The 22,279-nt window shown below is 57.3% G+C and overlaps 3 protein-coding genes across 3 annotated transcripts in view; 2 read left to right on the plus strand and 1 right to left on the minus strand.

Annotated features, from left to right (window-relative positions):
- LOC119104397 (collagen alpha-1(I) chain) overlaps window positions 1-10,054 on the plus strand; it is a 41,113-nt gene extending 31,059 nt beyond the window's left edge. The window contains exons 8-10 of the mRNA XM_037228094.1: window positions 5,710-5,880; window positions 6,575-7,466; window positions 7,647-10,054. Coding sequence (XP_037083989.1) covers window positions 5,710-5,880; window positions 6,575-7,466; window positions 7,647-9,452 — 2,869 coding nt within the window. The 3' untranslated portion in view covers window positions 9,453-10,054. The remainder of the gene's footprint in view (window positions 1-5,709; window positions 5,881-6,574; window positions 7,467-7,646) is intronic.
- A 2,224-nt stretch (window positions 10,055-12,278) lies between these two features.
- LOC119104221 (BAG family molecular chaperone regulator 1) lies at window positions 12,279-15,887 on the minus strand. The gene is made up of 5 exons (XM_037227887.1): window positions 15,797-15,887; window positions 15,412-15,523; window positions 15,084-15,166; window positions 14,288-14,409; window positions 12,279-13,556 (listed from the first exon to the last, which is right to left on the minus strand). Exons 1-5 carry the CDS (start codon window positions 15,837-15,839, stop codon window positions 13,329-13,331), a joined length of 588 nt encoding a protein of 195 aa, XP_037083782.1. The 5' UTR covers window positions 15,840-15,887; the 3' UTR covers window positions 12,279-13,328.
- Window positions 15,888-17,378: 1,491 nt separating this feature from the next.
- Window positions 17,379-22,279, plus strand: part of Cad87A (cadherin 87A) — a gene marked incomplete in the record, with an annotated part of 61,903 nt that continues 57,002 nt past the window's right edge. The window contains 6 exon segments of the mRNA XM_037228095.1: window positions 17,379-17,661; window positions 19,158-19,300; window positions 19,722-19,831; window positions 20,218-20,346; window positions 20,938-21,063; window positions 21,636-21,776. Of these exon segments, the coding sequence (XP_037083990.1) occupies window positions 19,159-19,300; window positions 19,722-19,831; window positions 20,218-20,346; window positions 20,938-21,063; window positions 21,636-21,776 (648 nt within the window).

The raw sequence follows: 22,279 nt of genomic DNA on the forward strand, positions 1-22,279 counted from the left end.
CAGAACAGGTCCGGCACATCCCTGCTGCAGCCTCCGACACCAGCATGACACTGTCTCGGTGACGCGACGACAGATCAGGTCCGACACATCATCGCTGCAGCCTCCGACACCAGCATGACACTGCTCCAATGACACCAGGACAGTGTCTCGTAACTGTTACGATATTTTCCCTATATTGCTGGTGGTGCTGTCCTGCTACCGTTACAATATTTTACCCATATCGTTTTCCCTGCCCGCTACTGTTCCGATACTTTCCCTCTATTGCTGGTGGTGCTGTCCCGCTACAGTCACTGTATTTTGCCCATGTCGTCTTCCCTAGCGTCCTTGCCCTAGCGTCTCAGCAGCGTCCTGATGCAATCCCAGTAACTTCTGACATGGTATCGTTTCCGGCCTGGCAGCTGTCCCCCTTCTCGATTTCTCTTCCGGCACGGGCTCGGGTGGGCGTGACGCTGGGAGCGGCCTTGCCATGCCCTCTCATGCGACGCTCCGTCGCCCAGCGCCGCCGCTCACCCACACACCCACGCACCAGGGCAGAGGCGTAACTAGGCACGCCGGCAGGGCAGGTCACCCACACCCACACACCAGGTCAGAGCCGTAGTCAGGCACGCCAACAGGGCAGGCCACCCACACCCACACACCAGGTCAGAGGCGTAGTCAGGCACACTGGCAGGGCAGGCCACCCACACCCATACACCAGGTCAGAGCCGTAGTCAGGAACGCCGGCAGGGCAGGCCATGTGCGATAGAGAAGCGCAGTCAGGAGCAGCGGGAGGACAAATGCGAATTTTGCAATTCGCTTCGTGCTCTATGGAACTCCTTCAGCACGCCGGTGCTACCTGTGCATGCCAAGCTAACATCTGAGTAACTAGTGAGTTATATGAGCAGCGCACATCCAGCATGAAATATTGCCTTTTTCAACCGCATCTATGCTCCCAAATGCTAAGTGAGCTTGGTTCGGACCTGACCCCTTGATGCTTAACATCAGACTATTCAGGGCCTCAGTGATCCTCACCATTCAGGAATTATGATCTCAACTGCATGTAAAACTGCACCCCGGAAACGGATGTCACTCTAGTCTCTTAGACGAGCGATGACTGCCAGCACACTGTGTGTTGTGCGACTGACACTATCAACAACTATACAAAATTGTCGCGTCACTGACAAACATCCTCCCCCTCAAATCAGTCCCTGGATGCATCCTTGCTCCCACCCGTGACCCGCACCCGACCGATGGGCGGTGGTCATGGCGCAGCGCCCAGCTGTCGCCACGGCATCATTTCTCTTTCGTCGTCGCTGCCGTAAGCCCGTCGTCCGTGGCGAGACCAATCAGAGCTGTCGCTGCCGGCAACCCGTCGGCCGTGGCGGGCCAATCAGAGCCGCCGCTGCCTCAGCGCTCGGCCGCGTACAATAGCGGGCGCCAGCGGGCAGACAGCGGCGCTGGCGTGTGACCAGTCGGGTAGCAATCAGCTGTGCCGGCCGGCACGCGACGAGCTGAGCGGTACTACGCCGGGCGTCACGTGGAAAACCCAGCAGCGTAACACACTGTGACAGAGTGAGATGTGTGGAATGGTGCCCGCCCCCCACCACCACCCGCCACCCCAACCGCTCTGTAAAGGAAGCAATCAGCTGTCCGTATGTTCAGCTGTTGGTGGCACCTAGGTGCACACACTTAGTGACAGAGCTGACAAGAAGAAATGACACGACCACACATAAGTCACTCGCCCTTGCTTAGCTACTGGTGACGCTTGAAATCCAGTGTATGGCTTTAATCATCACATCCAGCAGCATCTGAAGAATGTAGTCCCTCCTTTGTGGGAAAACAGTATGTACAACTAACTAACTCGACTTCGTAGTGTTTGACTGTGATCGTGATCGCCTGGACGGCTGTGTCCGGTGGGCTCGCTCCCAGCTGATCCCTCCGCTCGTTACACGCAGTCGGATTGCCTCCTTGGGGCGGCCCCTACTTGTTTCATATACGGGTCCCATTTTGATCAGATGACATGCTCCTGGGTTTCCTGTCCGTCTCTCCTACGAGCTTCATACCATACCGCATCGGAAGCCGGGGAGAGTATCTGAGCGTGTCGGCTCCACCTGCGGCGCGCCTCCTGCCGCGTGCCGACCGCCTGCTGCCCCTCCCCCCCCCCTCCCTCGGTCAGCCAATAGAGGTCAGGCCGAGCAGGGCGGGCCAGGGCCGGAAGAGGCCACCGGGCGGCCATCAGCCCCGGCCGGAAGTCGGCCAGATCCGGTGACCCGGTCCCGGCCGGGGTCAGCAGGCCTGACCCCGGGGTCACGACTCGTCCGTGCCTCTCGGAACGCCTGTATGAGAGGAAACGACGCCTCCGTGTCTGGAAGAGCGCATCTGTGCCTGGCGGAACGCCTGTCTGCGGGGAGACAATGACTCTGTTTCTGACAGAGCTCGTCTGTATCCGATAGCCCACAGACAGGCGTCTGCCGGCTGCGACGCCGCTGTGTCTGATAGAGCGCCTGCCCGTCTGTGGACTGCCACACCTCTGTATCCGACAGAGCGCCTGTCTGTGGCCTGCGATACCTCTGTATCCGACAGAGCGCCCGTCTGCTGGCTGCCACGCCACTGTATCCGACAGAGCGCCCGTCTGCTGGGTGACGGATCGGCGGGAGTTAACTCGATGGGATCGGTTCAGGCGGCAGTGTTCCGAGGTCGACGGACGGGCTGCTCCTGCCCTGAGGCCGCTGTCCATGATGGAGCAGTGGGTGAACAGGCCGTTACTGAAGCAAACGTGCGCTTTGTTGGCCGTCTGTGGTCGGTGTCTAAACATAGGCTGGAGTGGCCTGTTCACGTGCCAATTGTGCAGCACCGTTAGCCTGTCGGTCCGAGGCAGTCTACGAACCCTCACCGAGCCGGTAAACCTAATAACAGCTGCCCACTTCATTGTGGACTAAGTGTGGTGTAGATATCAGGCTCATGCATAGATCTATGTGTAGATGTCATGGTACGCCTGGCCTTGTAAATAACGGCGTTTAGCAAGCCGTGGTGCTAGCTACCGACGTTCCGTTGATGTCGCCGCTAGCTTCTTATGCTTCGTTGACATTGTCCATCTTTGCCTGCCATGCTGAGATTGCTACCATAGAGACAACAGCGTAGCCATGATCGGCAAAAGGGTCAACTGCCTTCACCTAGGAAATTTACTGGTACCAGTATAATTTCCCGCCTCCCCCTTGCAAAAGCAGGGTGATGTGTCTCCAAGAAGTCACTCTCCGTACCCATTCTGCTCAGGGACACCCCCTACCCTTGATGGACCCATCACAACGTCGCTCCTTCCCCGTCGCCCTCACCAGCCCGCGCCAGTGTCTCCGCCGCCGGTGTCTCCGCCGCAGTGGGCCGCGCCGGACACGCCGCTGAGCGTGCGGCAGCTACAGGCGCGCGTCAAATGTGACGCGTGACGGTGGCGAACGCGGCGCGGTTTCGCCGACCGACCTTGATGACGGCGCCGGCGGCCGCTGCACGCTCTGGCGGGTTTGTGGGCTGCCGGCGCAGCCCCGCGCTCCGACCGGGGCCAGATGGCGCGCGCGAGAGGTGCGAACTGGACCCCGCGCGCCAGCTGCCGTGCTGCGATCGGGTCCAAGCGGCGAGATGTGGTCCGAGATGTCCGAGATGTCCGAGATGAAATCCGGCCGGGCATCACGTCTTGACGGTCCTCACGGACAAATCGTGAGAGCTGATCGTTCGAGGCGACCGCAGCGAAACACGATTTCTCAATTGGAGTTTTACGGCCTTTCAGTGGCATGACAGTGTTGTTCTTCAATCGCAATCTTATTTTTGAACAATTTGGCGGGGCGCCAAGTTTCCAGAGGATCGCCGCTAAGCGACCATCCTCCGTCGCCGGCGCAGCCCAGGCGGCCCATGCGTAACCGTCGGCGGTCGCGTGCTCAGAGGCACCTCAGCGGGGCGTAATGAGCGATATGGGGGCTGAAAGCCGTCGGATGCGAACGCGGCTCCGCCCCTCGCGCCAGACCTGTGGGCGCGGCGGCGAAGTGTGGTCTGGTCAAGCTCATGGTCCTCGCAACTGGCGTCAGTCACCATATGACGGCAGGGAAACACCAGACACACGTAATCCAGGCGACAGGTGGACGAACTACCGGAAAATAAAACCGCAACTGAATTTCACGGCGCGATTTCTAAAATTTTACGCTTTTATCTTGAGTCAGCGAAAGGGGAAGTCTTCCCGTGAAACACATTGCGTCGAGAATCCTAACAGCTGCGGAATTACTGGAACGGACGTCCAGTGTACGTTATACTGGACTGGAATGGGCAAACTGTAACCCCTGTATGCTGGCTCACAGTCGGCCGTCACGGCTAAAGAAGCTCAGTATCAATCAGCTGATGTCGCCTCAGCCGGGCCAACACGCAGGCTTTCTCACCCATAAAAGTCTTCAATGGCCTCGTAAAGCTGTCCAGGAAAGAGAACTCCCAGGCGAGAGACATGCAACTGACCGAGGCGTAGACAACAATTACCATCTAGAGTCGAGAAAACACGGAAAGCACGGCTCAGGCATCGCGCTAGCTCCTGGGCGACGGCGGAGTCTCGTCAGCGGTCGGGCGCCCGTTCTGCATGTGATTAGTCGGTCAGAAGTGGACCAGCCGTGCCCACGAGAAACCGGCGCCCGTTCCCAGTGAATCCGGCCCGCGTGCCACCGGCTGTGGGTCGGCGGAGCTGGCGCGCGCCGCCGCCGCGCCAGACCCACATTTCGAGCGCCGCGAAACGGCGGCGGCTGTGAGCTCGCGCGTGGCGGAGGATCTGGCGGCGCGACGGCGAGAGCGTGTAACGCCGACCTCCCCCGGCGTCCGGCGCGCTGAGGGTCTGCAGCCAGGCGCTGAGCCGGACAGTCGCCGCCGGCACCGGCGCGGCGGGCCGGAGTACAAAACAGGCGTCAATGTTTCATGTTTTATACCTTTTTTAGAAACCAGTAGATGGACAGTTTGGTTTTTCAGAATTTGCGCATTTGTTCCACTCGCGAAGCATCATAAGGTGACAGCATTGGTGTGACCCCCAACGTCCACTTGCGATGTCCGTGTCAATGTCTCAGGAACTGTTCCGCCCCGCTCCGCCAATGGGCACGTGTGTGTTCACTGGTGGAGCGGGGTGCTCATTCGTGAGTTGCTGAAGTGCGAGGAGCACTTCAGCAAACATCTCAACCACCACGTGCATCCAACCATAAGGCATAATGAGCATTAGCGACCAAACTCATCCCCGTCGACGCTTTTGCCGTGCCTTCCGTCTGCCGTGCCACACCTGCCCCTGCCCCTCTGTCTGTGCAGTGCCACACCTTCCCCTGCCCCTCTGTCTGACGTGCCACACCTGACCCTGCTCCTCTGCCCGCCGCACCACACCTGCCCCTGCCCTTCGTCTATCACATCACACCTGCCCCTACCCCTCTGTCTGTCGCATCACACCTGCACCAGCCCCTCTGTCCGTGCGGTGCCACACCTTTTCCTGCCCCTCTGTCTGCCGTGCCACACCTGCCCCTGCCCCTCTGTCTGTGCTGTGCCACACCTTCCCCTGCCCCTCTGTCTGACGTGCCACACCTGACCCTACTCCTCTGCCCGCCGCGCCACACCTGCCCCCGCCCTTCGTCTATCACATCACACCTGCCCCTACCCCTCTGTCTGTCGTATCACACCTGGCCCTGCCACTCTGACGTGCCACACCTAACCCCGACACCCTCTCAGCAGGAAACGATGCGGGCTTGGACGGCCGCTGCGCTGCTGCTTCCGCTGGCCTTGGCCAGCTACCCAGCTGCCAAGGGACCCTCCAGCTACGGCGGAGGCGGAGGTGGAGCCGAGTACAAGATCGAGCCGGCCGGGCATTCGGAGGAGTTCCGCTGGGCCGGGCCTGGATACCACGTGAGTCGCGGGCACTCGGAACTGAGTTCCTATGGGCCGGGCCTGGATACCACGTGAGTCGCGGGCACTCGGAACTGAGTTCCTATGGGCCGGGCCTGGATACCACGTGAGTCGCGGGCACTCGGAGCTGAGTTCCTGTGGGCCTGACTTCGCTACCACGTGAGTCGCAAGCACTCTGAGCTGAGCTCCGCCGGGCCTGACCTGGCTACCACGTGAGTCGCAAGCACTTGGGGCTGAGCTCCGCCGGGCCTGGCCTGGACCAGTGACTACGTGGGTAGTTAATACTCGAAAGGTGTTCCGCTGATACAGATCCGAATAGCATGCCAGTGGTCCGCACTCGATAGTTTTCTCTGGGCTGCATCCGCCTTTCCAGAAACGTGAGCGGCTTCAGAACCATGCCGGAGTCAGGTTACACACTCGGCTGCTGACATGAACACATCCGTCATGTCAACTGTCAACTGTCCACTGTCAACTGTCCACTGTCAACTGTCCACTGTCAACTGTCAACTGTCCACTGTCAACTGTCCACTGTCAATTGTCAACTGCCCACTGCCAACTGTCAACTGTCCACTGTCAACTGACCACTGTCAACTGTCAACTATCAACTGTCCGCTGTCAGCTGTCCAGCTGTCAACTGTCAACCTGTCCGCACATTGTCACGCGCCGGCCCGTGATTGAGCGGCCTCTGTTTCAGGTTCCCGGCTATGTGCCGCGCCCAGCCGCACCTGCCCAAGTTCATCTGGATGGGGCGGCCCATGTACAACGCCATGTGGGTGCCCAAGGCGCCTACGCCCTCGGGCAAGGGCTACGGTCCGCCGAAGCCGGCCACCTATGGCGGTAACGGAGCCGTGACCATTGTCGGCGGCGGCGGCGGCGGCTCCAAGGGACACGGAGGAGGCTCCAAGGGCCACGGCGGCGGCGGCGGCGGACACGGCGGAGGCTCCAAGGGCCACGGAGGCGGCGGCGGCGGACACGGAGGAGGCTCCAAGGGCCACGGAGGCGGCGGCGGCGGACACGGCGGAGGCTCCAAGGGCCACGGAGGTGGCGGCGGCGGGCACGGAGGAGGCTCCAAGGGCCACACCTCCCAGCCGGCGGCCAGTTATGCGGCACCGGTGACCAGCGGTGGCTACGGGCCGCCCAAGGACGCGATTTCCGGAGGCCCAGTGCAGTCGTATGCTGCTCCCGTGCAGGTCAGCGGCAGCTACAGTGCCCCAGCCGTCGAAGAGAGCTACGGAGCGCCAGTCGTCGAGGAGAGCTACGGAGCGCCGGCCGTCGAGGAGAGCTACGGAGCGCCGGCCGTCGAGGAGAGCTACGGAGCGCCGGCCGTCGAGGAGAGCTACGGAGCACCAGCCGTGGAGGAAGGGTACGGAGCTCCCGCCCAGCCCCAGGAGGAGTACGGTGCCCCTGTCGTGGAGGAGGGATATGGTGCTCCCGCCCAACCCGAAGCGGGATACGGGGCTCCAGATGTTGAACAAGGCTACGGAGCCCCAGCTCAGGCTCAGCAGGAATATGGAGCCCCGGCTCAGGCTCAGCAGGGTTACGGAGCCCCGGCTCCGGCCCAGCAGGAATACGGAGCTCCGGCTCAGGCTCAGCAGGAATACGGAGCTCCGGCTCAGGCCCAGCAGGAATATGGAGCCCCGGCTCAGGCCCAGCAGGAATATGGAGCCCCCACTCAGGCCCAGCAGGGTTACGTAGCCCCGGCTCCGGCCCAGCAGGAATACGGAGCTCCAGCCCAGGCCCAGCAGGAATATGGAGCTCCAGCTCAGGCTCAGCAGGAATACGGAGCTCCGGCTCAGGCCCAGCAGGAATATGGAGCCCCGGCTCAGGCCCAGCAGGAATACGGAGCTCCGGCTCAGGCTCAGCAGGAATACGGAGCTCCGGCTCAGGCCCAGCAGGAATATGGAGCTCCAGCTCAGGCTCAGCAGGAATACGGAGCGCCAGCTCAGGCTCAGCAGGGATACGGGGCACCAGCTCAGGCTCAGCAGGAATACGGAGCTCCAGCTCAGGCACAGCAGGGGTATGGAGCCCCAGCACAGGCTCAGCAAGAATACGGAGCTCCAGCTCAAGCTCAACAGGAATACGGAGCTCCGGCTCAGGCCCAGCAGGAATACGGAGCCCCGGCTCAGGCCCAGCAGGGTTACGGCGCTCCAGCCCAGGCCCAGCAGGGTTACGGCGCTCCAGCCCAGGCCCAGCAGGACTATGGAGCTCCGGCTCAGGCCCAGAGCGGGTACGGCGCGGCCGGCGGCGGCGCCACCGTTGGCGGGTACGGCTCACCTAAGCAGGCCTCTGTGATCGACTACAGCGCGGCCCAGTACTACCCGACGGCGCAGGTGGCGCCTCAGTCCTCACCGGTCTCAAACGTAGCCGCGCTCGACCCAGCAGCGTACGGAGCGCCCAAGCCCGACTCGATCCTGGGCCAGTACAGCTCCCAGTCGGCGGCAACGGCGCCGGCGCAAGACTACGGCCAGCCGGCACCGGCGCAGGACTACGGTCAGCCGGCGCCTGTGCAGGCCGAGGCGCCGGTACAGGGATACGGATCGCCGCGACCCAACAGCATCGTGGCGAACGGCGGAGCGCAGCAGGGCTACGTGGCGCCGGCCGCCGAGCAGGGCTACGCGGCGCCGGCGGCAGCGCAGGAGGGCTACTCGGCTCCCGCGTCCGACTCCATCATCACGCTGGAGTCGTTGCAGGCGCAGCAGCAGCAGGGCGGCCAGGACTACGGCGGCGGCGGCGACGTGTTCGTCAACATCCAGAGCTCGTTCGCGTACGGCGGCGAGCAGCCGACGCAGGCGCCGCAGGACTACGGCCCACCGAGCCCGACCGACATCGTCACCGGTCAGTACAACCTGAACTCGCCGCCGACGGCGCCGCAGGGTTACAGCGGCCCGAACCCCGGCAGTCTGCTGCCGCAGCAGGGCTTCGACACGCAGTACCCGCAGGCCTCCGAGTACCGTGAAGAGGTGATCAAGCCGAACGAGCTGGCCGGCCCCGATGATGTCAACATCGTGGAGATCGTGGAGGTGGTGGAAGACCCGCTGGCCGTCAATGAGGAGATCCAGGTGGTGGACGAGAAGGGCAACAGCGATGTCTTCTTCGTGTACTACCCAGATCAGGAGGAGGAAGCCCCCGCGGAACAGCCTGAGGAGGAGGAGGAGGAGGCGCAGGCGCCAACGCAGGAGGAGGAGCAGGCGCCAGTCGAGGAGGTGGAGGAGGAGGTTGCCCCGACTGAGACGCCCACCACCGCCGCACCAGCTCCCACCACGACCACAACCGCCCGGCCCTCCCGCCGACCATTCTTCAACTTGCCGACGCGACGGCCCTACATCAGCTCGTTCTACAACCGACAGAAGAGCTCGACGGAGGCGGCCGAGCCGGAGGCGGAGGGCGCCACCGTCGCGTCGGCCGCCGCCGCCGCCACCGAGGAGGCCGCGGGCGCCAGTACCACGGCCAAGCCCAGGTCTCGACTGGACCAGGTCCGTAACAGGAAGCGGCGGCCTGTCCCGTTCGGCGCCCGGCTCAGGCCAAAGTTCTATAAGGAGACGGAGGAGGAGAAGGAGAAGGCGGAGGAGTGATGTGTGCGCTCGTAGTGTGGGGACGGACGCTAGAATCGCAGTGACCAGTGCCAGCCAGGGGTGAGAAACAACAGGGGCCGTTATGAGCGAACGTCGAAGCTCGACTCGGCTGCAAAGGCAAGGCAAGTGCGACCCATCAGGAATGTTCCACTAACCGTTGTTACTACGCGAGCGCACAGGCGCACATGGCTGGCAGATGCTATGACCTTGCTGGGCTACACTCCAAGAATGGATGCGGATGTCTTATGAAAGCATTGATTCCCTCCCGCTCAGGTGTCATGTTTGTCCGCCGCGCGGCTGCTCAAACCGTTGTTATTGTTGTTAACTGCAGACAGCTGACCTGCCGGGCAGCCCCGGGCGCTAGAGCCCCCAGTCCCCGCGCGACTGTGACCGAATGGGTTTGAATGCGGCTGCGATTTCCAGCGGGATTGTGACGGAGCGCGGTGCCGAGCGAGTGGCGCGACTGTGACCTTCGCCGGGCTCTGTTTGGCCGCGGCCGCTGCCGGCCGGTGTTGTGGATCACAGGTGGCTCCGCGCCGTCTGGCGGTCGCCCCTCCGCGCGGCGATCGTTCACGACTCGACAATACAGCCATCGACACAGGTGACCGCGTGTGGCGACGCCGCCCGGCCGGCCTCCGACCGCGCCGGCAGAGTGAGGTGAAACGTAGGGCTGAACTGCCACCAGCGTGGTCGGCAGCTCACACAGTATGAACGGCGCCAAGGCGACGCAAAACGTACATCCGCAAAACACATATCCGACCAAGTATTACAACTCTGCAAAACACACCTCGAACGAATGATCTCAGCGTCTAAAAGCCTGTTGCCGTTCGCGACACTCGCCTATCGCTGTGCGGCGCTCGTTGGACCTGTGAGCGTTTGGCCAGACCTTTCCTGGCCATATCACCGGCCGCGCCCGCCGGTCTGGCGAACAGAGGAGCGCGCGACTCGCAGAGAACCCACCGATTTGAACAGTGAGACAGCACTTAGCGCATGCCAAGCCGGTTACCGGTGCAGGGTAGCCACCGGCGGCCACCACGCCACCCCGCGCCACGGCTCCATACAGGCGGTTACCGGTGCAGGGAAGCCACCGGCGGCCACCACGCCACCCCGCGCCACGGCTCCATACAGGCGGTTACCGGTGCAGGGAAGCCACCGGCGGCCACCACGCCGCCCCGCGCCACGGCTCCATACAGGCGGTTACCGGTGCAGGGTAGCCACCGGCGGCCACCGCGCCACCCCGCGCCACGGCTCCCCACGGTCGGTAACCGGTGCAGGGTAGCCACCGGCGGCCACCGCGCCACGGCTCCATACAGTCGTTGCCGCGCATACCCCCGGCGATCAGCGCGCGCGGTTCGTCGGGGCGCCGTCCCATCAACAGGGAGATCTGGCGCTGGCGGCGACCGGGCGCCCCCGGGCCCAGGCGTACCAGCGGAGAAAGCGGGCGCCGGAGAAAGTGGGGGCGCGTGACGAGAATGGCTGGGGACCTCCACGCGGCTTGTGTATCAGCATCTGAGTACTGAGCGCGAGGCGGTGAGACGGGCGATCCACGCCTCATCGCGTAGTATCTACACACGGCCGGTGTTACCACAGCCTACCCAGTGGGGCAAGGTTTGACAAAGGACGTGCGACCCATCGGGTAGTATCTACGCACGGCCAGTCAGTGTCAGCACAGCCTACCCAGCGGGACAGGGTTTGACAAAGGACGTGCGACTCATCGGAGAGTATCTACACACGGCCGGTCAGGGTCAGCACAGCCTACCCGAGGGGCAGGGTTTGACAAAAGACTCATCGCGAAGTATCTACAAATGGCCAGTCAGGGTCAGTACAGCCTACCCAGCGGGGCAGGGTTTAACAAAACTCATCTCGAAGTATCTACACAGGGTTAGAGTGTCAGCACAGCCTACGCAGCGGGGCAGGGTTTGACAAAAAAAAATCACCGCAAAGTATTTACACGCAGTTAGTGCCAGCACAGCCTACCCAGCAGGGGTAGGGTTTGACTTACCGCGAACCGTGTTCATACGCTGCCAACTGCGTCATCGCAAAAAAACTCCCAAGTTTGCTTGAAAGGTTCGTTTCATTTTTCAGATGGGATTTGAAACTGAGTTTTCCATAAACGCGTTCGTACGTCGACCGTACGCCATCGGCTGCATAGAGCATCTTCCACGTCCTCGTCACACGAACGTTCCATGCGAGCTTGAAACGAGTTTCGATCATCGGATTCTGCTCATCACCGCTAGCGAAGACCCTTCACACAATGTAGCCATGCCGCGTTAGACAGCTTTACTAAGGCTTCGCATTCAAAAGTATTTTTGGACTCGAAACACGCTATTATAAGCCAGTTCTTTGCGACACGTTGCAAGACCCCCGTCATTTACACAGCTACGGAAGCATTTCCTGCAACTAGGATATTCGTATCACAGTCCATTGCTATCACAGTCCATCTAGCCCAGGCACACACGCTCATAGCACGACTCCCGTTGTGGCGGGGCACTACACACAAGTTGGTCCAAACCGTCGTCCTGTATTTCGAGTCGCTTGGCATTGTTATCGTCACACTGCACGATTTCAGGCCCACGTGGGACGTAACCACGACGCCACTAGCCATCACACATGTAGTATGCACGCGGCGCTCTTCGTCACCCGTGGCCGTGGGCAAGAAGCCAAGTGGCTGTCACCCGTGGCCATGTTTCATAAAGCGTTACGTCGATATGTTACAGTACGCATGTAGTATGCACGCCGCGATTTGCGGCAGTTACCCGTGGCCGTATTTCATAAAGCATTACGCCGGTGAGTTACGCCGGTCCCCGGCACGGGCGAGCCCAGTCACCTCGTCCGACCTGCACTGCCATGTTCTAACGAATGGTAGATGTGTTGTGCCCTGTTGGGAGAGCCGCTGGGGTGCATCTGCACCACGACAGACACCAGCCCGACGCGGTCAGCGGCGCCCCGTCTGGTCCGCCAGCTGCCTCCAGTATATGATCAGAAATGATGCGATCTCTAGACGTCTTACGACAGTAGCAACATATGAACCGTGTGGAATGAGAGTGAGGTGCAGTAAATTTCGCACTTTGGCGCGGTGGACGACTTCTGCCGTTCTGAGATTGTTTGCGTCCCAACTGACATTCACTGAAGCAGCGAATCTGGAATTATCGTTCTTGAACAGTTTGCAGATGCCTGATTCGGAGCGTGTTCGTTAGAGCGCAGAACTAAACATACACACAAACACATAGACACCCTGCCACCCGAGCGCAGATGGTGACTGACGAGCGCACGCGTGGTGAACACCAATCACCACACCCAACGCCCGTCGCGCACCAGAGAAGGCCGCGCCGCCACCAGCAACACCACCGCCAGATCACAATGCCCTCCAGCGCCGACACCGAACAGAGGGCGCACACGGCTCCGGTCCCGGTCCCAGGTCGGAGCGGTACCACCAGTGCCCTGTACACGGCAGTTGTCCGGACAGCGCACAGCCGTCCTCGCCGGACGCCGCGGTTACCGTCGCCACACAGCTGCCTGCAGTCCACACCGCCGGCCGCCGCCGCCAGAACCGCCACGACCGAGGCCGCGGCGCGGCGGACGAGCCGGGCGGCGCCCGGCCACAGAGTCGGGACGACCGGGGCTGCATGACGGGGGAGGTCGTGAACGGCCGGCCCAGAGAAGCCACGGCCGAGCCAACACGCGAGGGGAGAGGGCGGAGTGGCCCCTTACCCCACCCCACCCGATGTAACAATCAGAGAACCGACAGGACGGACGTGGGAGAGGTGCGGACACCTCGAGCCGGTACGGCCCGTCTCGGTGCAGCGAGCCGGGCCGACCCGGGCCGATCTCGGTCTCGGTGTGCGGGGCGGGCGGTGGCGCGGCCGTCCCAGCCCGCTACGAGCCCCGCTCAGCCAGCGCCGCCCGCACGGCGTCGGCCCGGTCCATCTGCGTGCTGATGGCGGTCACCACGGCCTTGCGCTTGCGCCGCACTTCGGGCGCACTCTGCTGCACGCTCAGCGCGTCCAGCCGCTCCAGCAGGCGCATCAGCTCCTCGGAGACAGCCGCCAGGCGGCGCTCCAGCCGGCCGCGCGTCTCGCTCTGTAGCGCCGCCGGCAGGAAGCCCTGTCGGACCGGAGCACGGCGGTCAGACGGCGCCCGCCTCACGCGCCACACGCGGAGGACTGGGAGAGAGGAGAGGGGGCGGGGGGGGGGGGGGGGGGAGAACGAGTGGCGGCACCAATTCAAGGCATTAGTAGAGTTCATATTAGCAATACGGCGTCGCCAAGCCCGACAATGCCAACATACCACCAAAAAGGCGTGGACAAATCTAGCTTTTGGTGCTGAAGATATAACTCCGGAAGTTAAGCGCGCGCACTGTTAGTTCGGGCGCAGCGGGGAATCAGACGTATGTCTAAATCTTTCTCTAAAACGGCCATAAGCTATTCCACTGGAGGACTACTGCCATTTGCAAAATATTTGGAAATTTTCGAAACCACCGTGAGCAGAAGTGAGGTACCATATCGGTCACGTGCGACAGCCAACACGCCGACGATCGCGGGATCACTTACTGTATGGTAACACACCCTACTCTACCCAGCCTGGTCCAGATGTCCAATAACTCATACTACCTTTAAGATGCTATTCAAATTGAAGCCATCAGGAAGCACTACCGAATTGTCCAACCCAAACTACTGTTCAGTCTGGTAGGCATGCAGCTTACATCCCCTTCTGATCCTCCCTCCTATTTATGGATCATTTTGTACAAGACACCCTTCAAAAAAGCAGCTGGGGAGAAGAAAAAAAACAGACTACCAAAATGGTACGGACTCTATGATGTCCACGACCCAGCGCACCTTCTTCATGCCATCCATGTCGCCGCACACAGCATCCAGCCGCGCCACGACCGCCTCCGCCTGGGTCTCCAGGTCACAGATGGCCGCCAGCGTCTCGTCCCGCACCGGGTCCTCGGGCCGACCTGCAAGTCAAGGTTACACTATGCAGGTCACAGATGGCGGCTAGCATCTCGTCCCGCACCGGATCCTCGCGTCGACCTGCAGGTCAAGGTCACACGTATGCAGGTCAAAGATCGTCGCCAGCGTCTCGTCCCGCACCGGGTCCTCAGGCCGACCTGCAGGTCAAGGTCACACGTATGCACGTCACAGACGGTCGCCAGCGTCTCGTCCCGCACCGGGTCCTCAAGCTGACCTGCAGGTCAAGGTCACTCACATACCGGCCACATGGTTCGCAGTCCAGCCAATTAGAAACAAGCTGTAGGCCATGTATCTCAAGATCTAGGCAACTGTGAAACCGCCGCGGTTAGCGCAAGTTACTAGGCCTCCAGTCACCATGTGGGGGCATACCTTTTACAGCCTGCGTGAGATATGATGTACCATTCATATATGTGCTAGAAATGTACGTAATGCCTGGAAATGCCAGTACACTACAGCAAGCCCGAAGAACCATACCACTACAATGTTGCTCAACCATTGGTCAGGGCTTTGTGGGTGAACATGTTGTAGGCCTTGAACATGGCACAATATATCCTGAGTGTGGTAAGAAGAGCTGGTTTGGAGGGTTAATGTTGCTGAGATGCTCCATATGGGTTCAAAGGAGATATCCACAGTAGCTCAAAAGCAGTGTGGTACTTACCCAGAATCATCAGGATGTCTTTATGCCTGACTCGGCAGTCATCCAGGGTGATGTCAGGATCGTTCCTGGCTAAATCCCGACCCCTGAAAAGGCAGATGGTTCAGGGGGACTGGGCCTGGCAGCCTGGTTATATTGCATCAAGACCCCCCAGTGCCACATGGCACACAGTGCTGTCACAGTCCTTCATATGATCCTGCTCTTTATCAATGCTTGACTGGTCAAACCACACAGGTTGGACAGACAAGGCAGGCAGGCAGCCAGTCAGCCAGACCAGACAGGCTGGACAGACAAGATGACAGGTGGCCAGACAGCCACTGCTGCTCTATACCTGTGCACAACCTTCTGGACAGATGCTGGAACCTTGGTCATCTCCTCAACCTTCTGTTGGAACTCCCTGAGAGTGGTGCTTGTTTGAAATGTCACTAGTTCTTTCTTGCCCACTGAAATGGGAGCAAATTTTAAACATGAGCCAGCTTTAATACACATCATTTTGAGATTACTTGATTTCTTACCTCACACAAAGCCAGGATTTGCATACTTTAACTCATCTTAATAAGTTTTGAAAGTCCCTAACATTGCCTTGTACGCATATAGCAGGCAGATAATCAATACTAAATGATCTTTGGATTTCTTAAATGGAGACATATCAAGGCCCTGGCTATACTGCACATAAATCAGCCACAATACACAATTCACATTCACACCATACTTACTATGCTGGATTACCAGAGTAAGTGAGCCATCTGCTGAGCCCATAATGTGTTGAGTTAAAAGGAATGATAATACTTTGTTGTCAGGTGAACACCTCCAGAACGCTGGTTACATACAGAAGAAGTGCACTGTCTCCCTGAAACAAAATACACATTATTACATGGAGAGCTGCTGCTGATTATCAATGCAGCATTCATTGTTAGGAGAGCAGGTAACAGGCACGTCTAACTATTAGCACCTCATATTCAGCAGAAGAGGCTCCAGTGTCTAATTTTATATGTAGTGAACAAAATCCTGACAAAAAACATGTTTGCAAAGGATCTTGAGGGCTAGGCATAGTCATATCCCTATGCTCAGTCCTCCTCATAGCACCAAACTAGACAAATACATATTAAAGGACATTTTTAATGTATAGCACCAACCCTGCAAAAAATGTCAGCACATGCACACCTTGTGGCTTAGTGCCCTGGTGTGCCAATCCAGAATTTGGCACACCATGACCCCTCCCCCATTCCACTGCATAGCAAGCCAATGTTTCAGGGGGCTTAGATGTTTTGAAGGCAATTTGGGGCTAAGGTCCCCAACACACTACTCATGCAAAAGAAATACATGTGTCCAAATAAGTAAAAAATTTAGAGCAGCCTGGCCTGAGCTCATGGAACACAGGCACCAGGATCAGAAAATGTATGTTATTTAAGTGCCCAGCACCTACGCAGCAATGCGCATCAAATGAAATTAATTGACTTATGTATGAATTTCTTGCAGATTGTTACTGACACCAAATCTAATCGGCGTGCATGCGCCCATGGCTGAGATAACCACCCTGCCCACTCGGTGAGCTTGGGCACAAAGGACATTTTACACAGCCACCTGCACCGCCATTCCAAGTGCAAGATGACGCGACAGTTACATGATGCGCAACCTCAACGCCTCACGCACGGCCCCACCCCTCTACGCCCAACACACACACGCCCACTGTTTACCTTACCTACCCACGAAATAGCATGCGCCGTGATAGTAACAAATGCCAGCTACCATATGTTTATAAGATAAGAAAACTTTCTGGTCCGGTCTCTTTCGCCCGGGTTGATTTGATACGATATTCCTCGCGTTGTGTAATGCTGTTTGACAATGCAAGGTGCTCGTTATGATCACTGTAATGTTACGACATTCAATGACGAGAAAATGTGGTTTCAATGGACCTCATCCTTTCTGGCCCTAACAACCCAGTAACGTTATCAATGCGGGTCTTGGTGATCACACCGGTAAAGGTCTTCACCAGCAGCATTCCTTACACTTTGTTGTGATTATGCCTCGATTACACTTAGGTCTAAATCTCAGTGCATTCAGCTTCAACCGCAATTTTGTACTTTAGTTTGGATATGCGAAATGACCGACTAACGGTACAAGAATATGGAAATTACGAGGTCGTTGACGTTGCATGTATAGCATTCTTACGCTTTTGTGACAGAAAGTGGCGCATTACTTTTTGGTAGCATGATATTTTGGGAAGCTGCAGCTTACTCAGTGCGACAAATATTCATGTAACTGCGAAACGTCCCCCAAGGCCGATTGAACTGGTTTGTTGACGCCCTTAAGAATAGCAACAGATGACAGTGCGATGAGAGAGGGAGGGTCGCGAAATCGGGACTCCCCAGATATTTGTGTCATGAGTTGAACCGGACATTTGACCCCCATTCATAATTTTTTTTTATTTTAGTTGGTACAATTACCAAACATGCGAAGCTAAGCAGTAGTTTCGCACGTAGTTGTGAAGGCTGATCATTTCTTCTGAAGACGCCCTGGCCGCAACTGGATTTTTGGATAAACAAGTGGAAGTTTGAACGTATTACTGCCACGAGTTGGGGTAAGTCACACTCGGATTGCTCAGAATATGTTTTTTCCATTCAGGCCTATCTTGCATCATTTGCAGCCCAGCCTTGTGCACAAATTATGTATGTGTGCATTGACCGATGTTGTATTTGGTTTCTGCAATAGCGTGATATCATTGTCAAGCTGGTGTGCACCATTGGGCTTTATGACATACTCAGCTGTTGAGGCTGTGGTTGATAAAATCCCTTGCCTCTGGTTTCCCAGATGCTTAATGTAATCACCACACCATCAGTACCCCTGTTGTTGAGCTGGATAAGTATATTGGTTGGAGAGGTGTGTCAGGAGGTATTGGCAGGTTGGGTTTGAAAATGTGTTAGTTTAAAGGACTTGTCATTTTTATCTATGGTAAAAGGAGTATTTAAAATTGTTGTCATTGTGCTATAGGTTAAATCATGCTGTAAATCTGGGAGAAGCAAGAAATTGCTCTTCTGGTTTTGATAGTGACCCTGGTGCCTCATTCCACATGGATGTATGATAAGTGAAGATAAAGCATCTCCATTTATTTATTTTTTAGAAATTTGATCCAAATGCTTTGAATGGATGGCCTTCTGGGACCAGAGCTCATGCTAAGCACTAAGCAGTGTTTGTTGTGTGAGCCCTGACCACTACCATCGGATGGCACAATTCCAGGCAAGAGCAGAATTTAGTGGCAAAAGCTTAATGTGCTGCCATGCTCAGCACCATCTGTCCTGCCCTCTGATGTCAACTGACCTCTACAGCAACCACTGCCACCGGCCCCGGGCCATACCTGTCAAAGACAAGTGGCGAGCGCCTAAAGCGGCCTGAACCCACCCCACCCATTGGGAGGCAGGTGCTCTAACCAACTGAGCCACCCAGACAGACTGTAATGACCAGACAGCTGTAGTGATTACCTAAAAAAAGCCAAGGTTAAAAAATGTGTATCAAAATTCTGATTCACATGGAATGTATGCATCTGCTAATATACCCAGGTCTAATGCCATGACAAAAAAGATCTGTCATCCAGAATTCTGACCTCTTTGTTTCATCAGTTTTCTAGTTTTGCAAAGTGTATGCAGCCTTGTCACATTTGGCTTAATGGTTCCTCATGCTGCTGAATGTGCCCAACCTGTGCTGGGCCTTTTCAGGCATTTTAAGGTAATTTATGAAGTAATGCTTGTCTGTAATCCTGCTTTGGGAAGCATTCAGGCATAGTATTTTGCCCCCTGGTGTTTCACATCTTGTCACCTGAAGCTGTTCATGAATATCAGGCTGCTAGAATGTATAAGAATATTCAGGTACTATCATGCAATCCACACATAATATAATAGTATTTGTTTATAAAAATCTTCAGATGGTATTGTCTTATCTGAACTATTTTTGCCTCACAATTTGCTCATTTAAATGATTTAGTGTCTTGCATATTTGCAATGAATGATGGTCACAAATGGTAGGTGTTTCAATGTTTTCTACAGTACCTTATGTCTAAGGTGTGGGATGATTGTCTTTCAGGATGGACTCATTTACCAGTATTTTCCTGATGAGCTTGCTGGCTGTGGTGGCTGGCAATGAGCCACCTCAGTTTGTGAAGAATATGGACTACCATGTGATATCTGAAAACACAGCAGTGGGGAAGGAGGTGTATACTCTACAGGGTATGTTGAACAAACTTGTGTCTGTCCTGAGGTGCTGCCATAAGTTATACTTAACATCTGTGTACAATAATAATTGAATTGGCCATGTTTTTGTGTGTTTGCTTGATGGTCTCATCCGCAATGACTTTATAAAAGTGATGTCATCAGCTGCTGCTCCGTCATTAGCTGCTGCTTTGTCCTGTCTCATTCATGATGCACCATTTGTCCCAGACAAATTATTCACGCATAGCTTTTTCACTCATAGGGGATGCAGGAACACCAGTAATGCATCATGCTAACAGTCATACCCTATGGTAATTTTAAGGCTCAGCCTGCCATTCTGTTTTAATCCTCCAAAGAGAGATCAGCACCCAGCACAGCACTGCATCCTGTTCAGTACAGTAGACCTGCCAGGCATTACTGGTGACTGTCCTGTCTGCAGGCTCAGACCCAGAGGGCTCGGACCTGGTGTACGGCCTGCAGGGCACCGACATTCTGCAGGTCAACCCGCGCTCGGGCGTCGTCTCTGTCCAGAAGAGGATCGATCATGAGGTTTGTCAGTTCATCCTGCAGGCTGGCCAGCTGACTCACTAGTGCAGTCCTGCTTGTGCAAGTCCTCTCAAGTCCTCTCAAGTCAAGTCCTCCAGTCCTCTTGCCATCTGGGGCAAGATTGTGCCTCATCCAGTTGGAGGATGGAGTGTGTTGCCTGACACATGGTCTGTTTCATTTAGTTTGAAGTCAGAGCTGCTGGATGTTTGTAACACGGTCATGTCTCTGTGTTTTGTTGAACAACATTTGCTCGTGAGTTGTACTGCTACTGGCTTATTAACTTCCAAACCCCGAGTGTTTGATGTGCTGGCTGCTGCCATTTGGCCTGGGGAGCAGAGGGCTGTCTGCACCAGCAGGCCTGCTCTGATCTTACTTGGGCTGGTTTGCAGGCGATGACCACCCTGAAGCTGGAGGTGACCCTGGAGGACCGGGTGGAGGGCGGCGAGAACAACGTCATCACAGTCCCCATCACTGTCATCATAGTGGATGAGAATGACAATGAGCCACACTTCAAGAAGGTCAGTGTTTTGGTGCTCTTTTGTGCAAGCCTGCTCCTATGGTATCCCTGTGCTTTGCTGAGCACTTACATCCACCAGACAAGCAACTTATAATGTTTGGAGCTCCTGTGAACATGCCTCACTTCCACTAGCCAAGGATGGATGTCACGCAGCTTGAGAGGAGAGGCACAGAGCAGTACCCCTGTAGTTTTGTTATTTCAGGTCATTTGTGTGATCATCATGCATATGTGATTACCGTGTGGATAGAATGAACCCAGGGCATTCCAGATCGCCACCAATTATTGGAGGATGACGCCACTGTACCGTCGGCGCGGCAGCGGCGGTTGGGGCTGACAAGCCGGTCTCACCTCGGGGGGGGGGGGGGCTGGTAAGAGGTTACACTGTTGGGCTGGTATGAACTGCCCTGACCTGTCCTGACCTGCCCTGGCCTAAGTGTGACCTGCTGACAGGAGCTGTATGAAGCAGAGCTGTGGGAGGACATGGCATGCACTGTCCTTGTGCATGTGCCCTGTGCCCTGACCTTCCCTGACCTGCCCTGACCTTCCCTGACCTGCCCTGACCTGCCTTGACCCGGGTCTGACCCCCTGTCAGGAACTGCACGAGGCGGAGCTGCGGGAGGACGCGGCTGTTGGTAGCGCTGTGATCAGCCGAATCGAAGTCTCTGACCCGGACCTGGTCGGCGAGAACCTCAACGTTACCTGCGACGCCGCCAGATCGGTGAGACGCCCACCAGGGCGGGCGGTGCGTCATGTCGGTAGTGAAGAGGGTCACAGTGTGGCGGTGATGGTGATCTTTGTGATAATGGTAGTAGTGTCACGTCAGTAAAACTGCTGATAACCACATTTCTAAGGGCAAGCTCGTGAACTGTATCATAATTATGGGGTATTCACTACTTTTAGAACGTAGGAAAGAATGCCAGTAGTGCAGTGGTTCGGCTGTGTGCCATGTAAATAAGATGTACGGGGTTCGATTCCCCGCAGTGCCCACCATTGCTGCCAGGGTGAGAGGCTGGCAATGTCATGTAGTCTCAGCAGCTGAGTGTGTTGTGAAGCCCCAGTGTCATATAGTAAAGGATGTCTGTAAAGTGGGCAATGTGACCCTGTTGCTTTCCTGGCGTGCTCGAACACCACTGAATAGTGTGGTGCAACCACAGCTGCTGAATAACTGAAAACCTCCGGGTGTTTGTCCATCATCACCTCTGTGCGTCACCAGCCGCCCGAGGCGAGTGGGGTGCTAGCAGCGGTGCCGACTGGGTGTCCTGTGTCACCTCTGTCTCTGTGTGTCACCAGTCGCCCGAGGCGTGTCAGGTGCTGGCGGTGGTGCCGGCCGAGTCCACGTCTCAGGTGTTCGTCGGCTCGCTGGTGCTGCAGCGGCCGCTGCTGCTGTCGGCTGAGGTCAACCGCCAGATCAGCGCCACACTGCTGGCCACGGTGAGAGGACGGGCCGGGGCTGACACGGACAGTGGTGAGATGACAAGCTGGGGCTGACACGGACAGTGGTGAGATGACGAGTTGGGGCTGACACAAACAGTGGTGAGAGGACGGGCCGGGGCTGACACGGACAGTGAGAGGAAGGGCCGGGGCTGACACGGACAGTGGTGAGAGGACGGGCCGGGGCTGACACAAACAGTGGTGAGAGGACGGGCCGGGGCTGACACGGACAGTGGTGAGATGACAAGCTGGGGCTGACACGGACAGTGGTGAGATGACGAGTTGGGGCTGACACAAACAGTGGTGAGAGGACGGGCCGGGGCTGACACGGACAGTGAGAGGAAGGGCCGGGGCTGACACGGACAGTGGTGAGAGGACGGGCCGGGGCTGACACAAACAGTGGTGAGAGGACGGGCCGGGGCTGACACGGACAGTGAGAGGACGGGCCGGGGCTGACACGGACAGTGAGAGGAAGGGCCGGGGCTGACACGGACAGTGGTGAG

This window comes from Pollicipes pollicipes, unplaced genomic scaffold (genome assembly GCF_011947565.3).
Source record: "Pollicipes pollicipes isolate AB1234 unplaced genomic scaffold, Ppol_2.1 Scaffold_6052;HRSCAF=7182_pilon_pilon_pilon, whole genome shotgun sequence".
Taxonomy (NCBI): domain Eukaryota; kingdom Metazoa; phylum Arthropoda; class Thecostraca; order Pollicipedomorpha; family Pollicipedidae; genus Pollicipes; species Pollicipes pollicipes.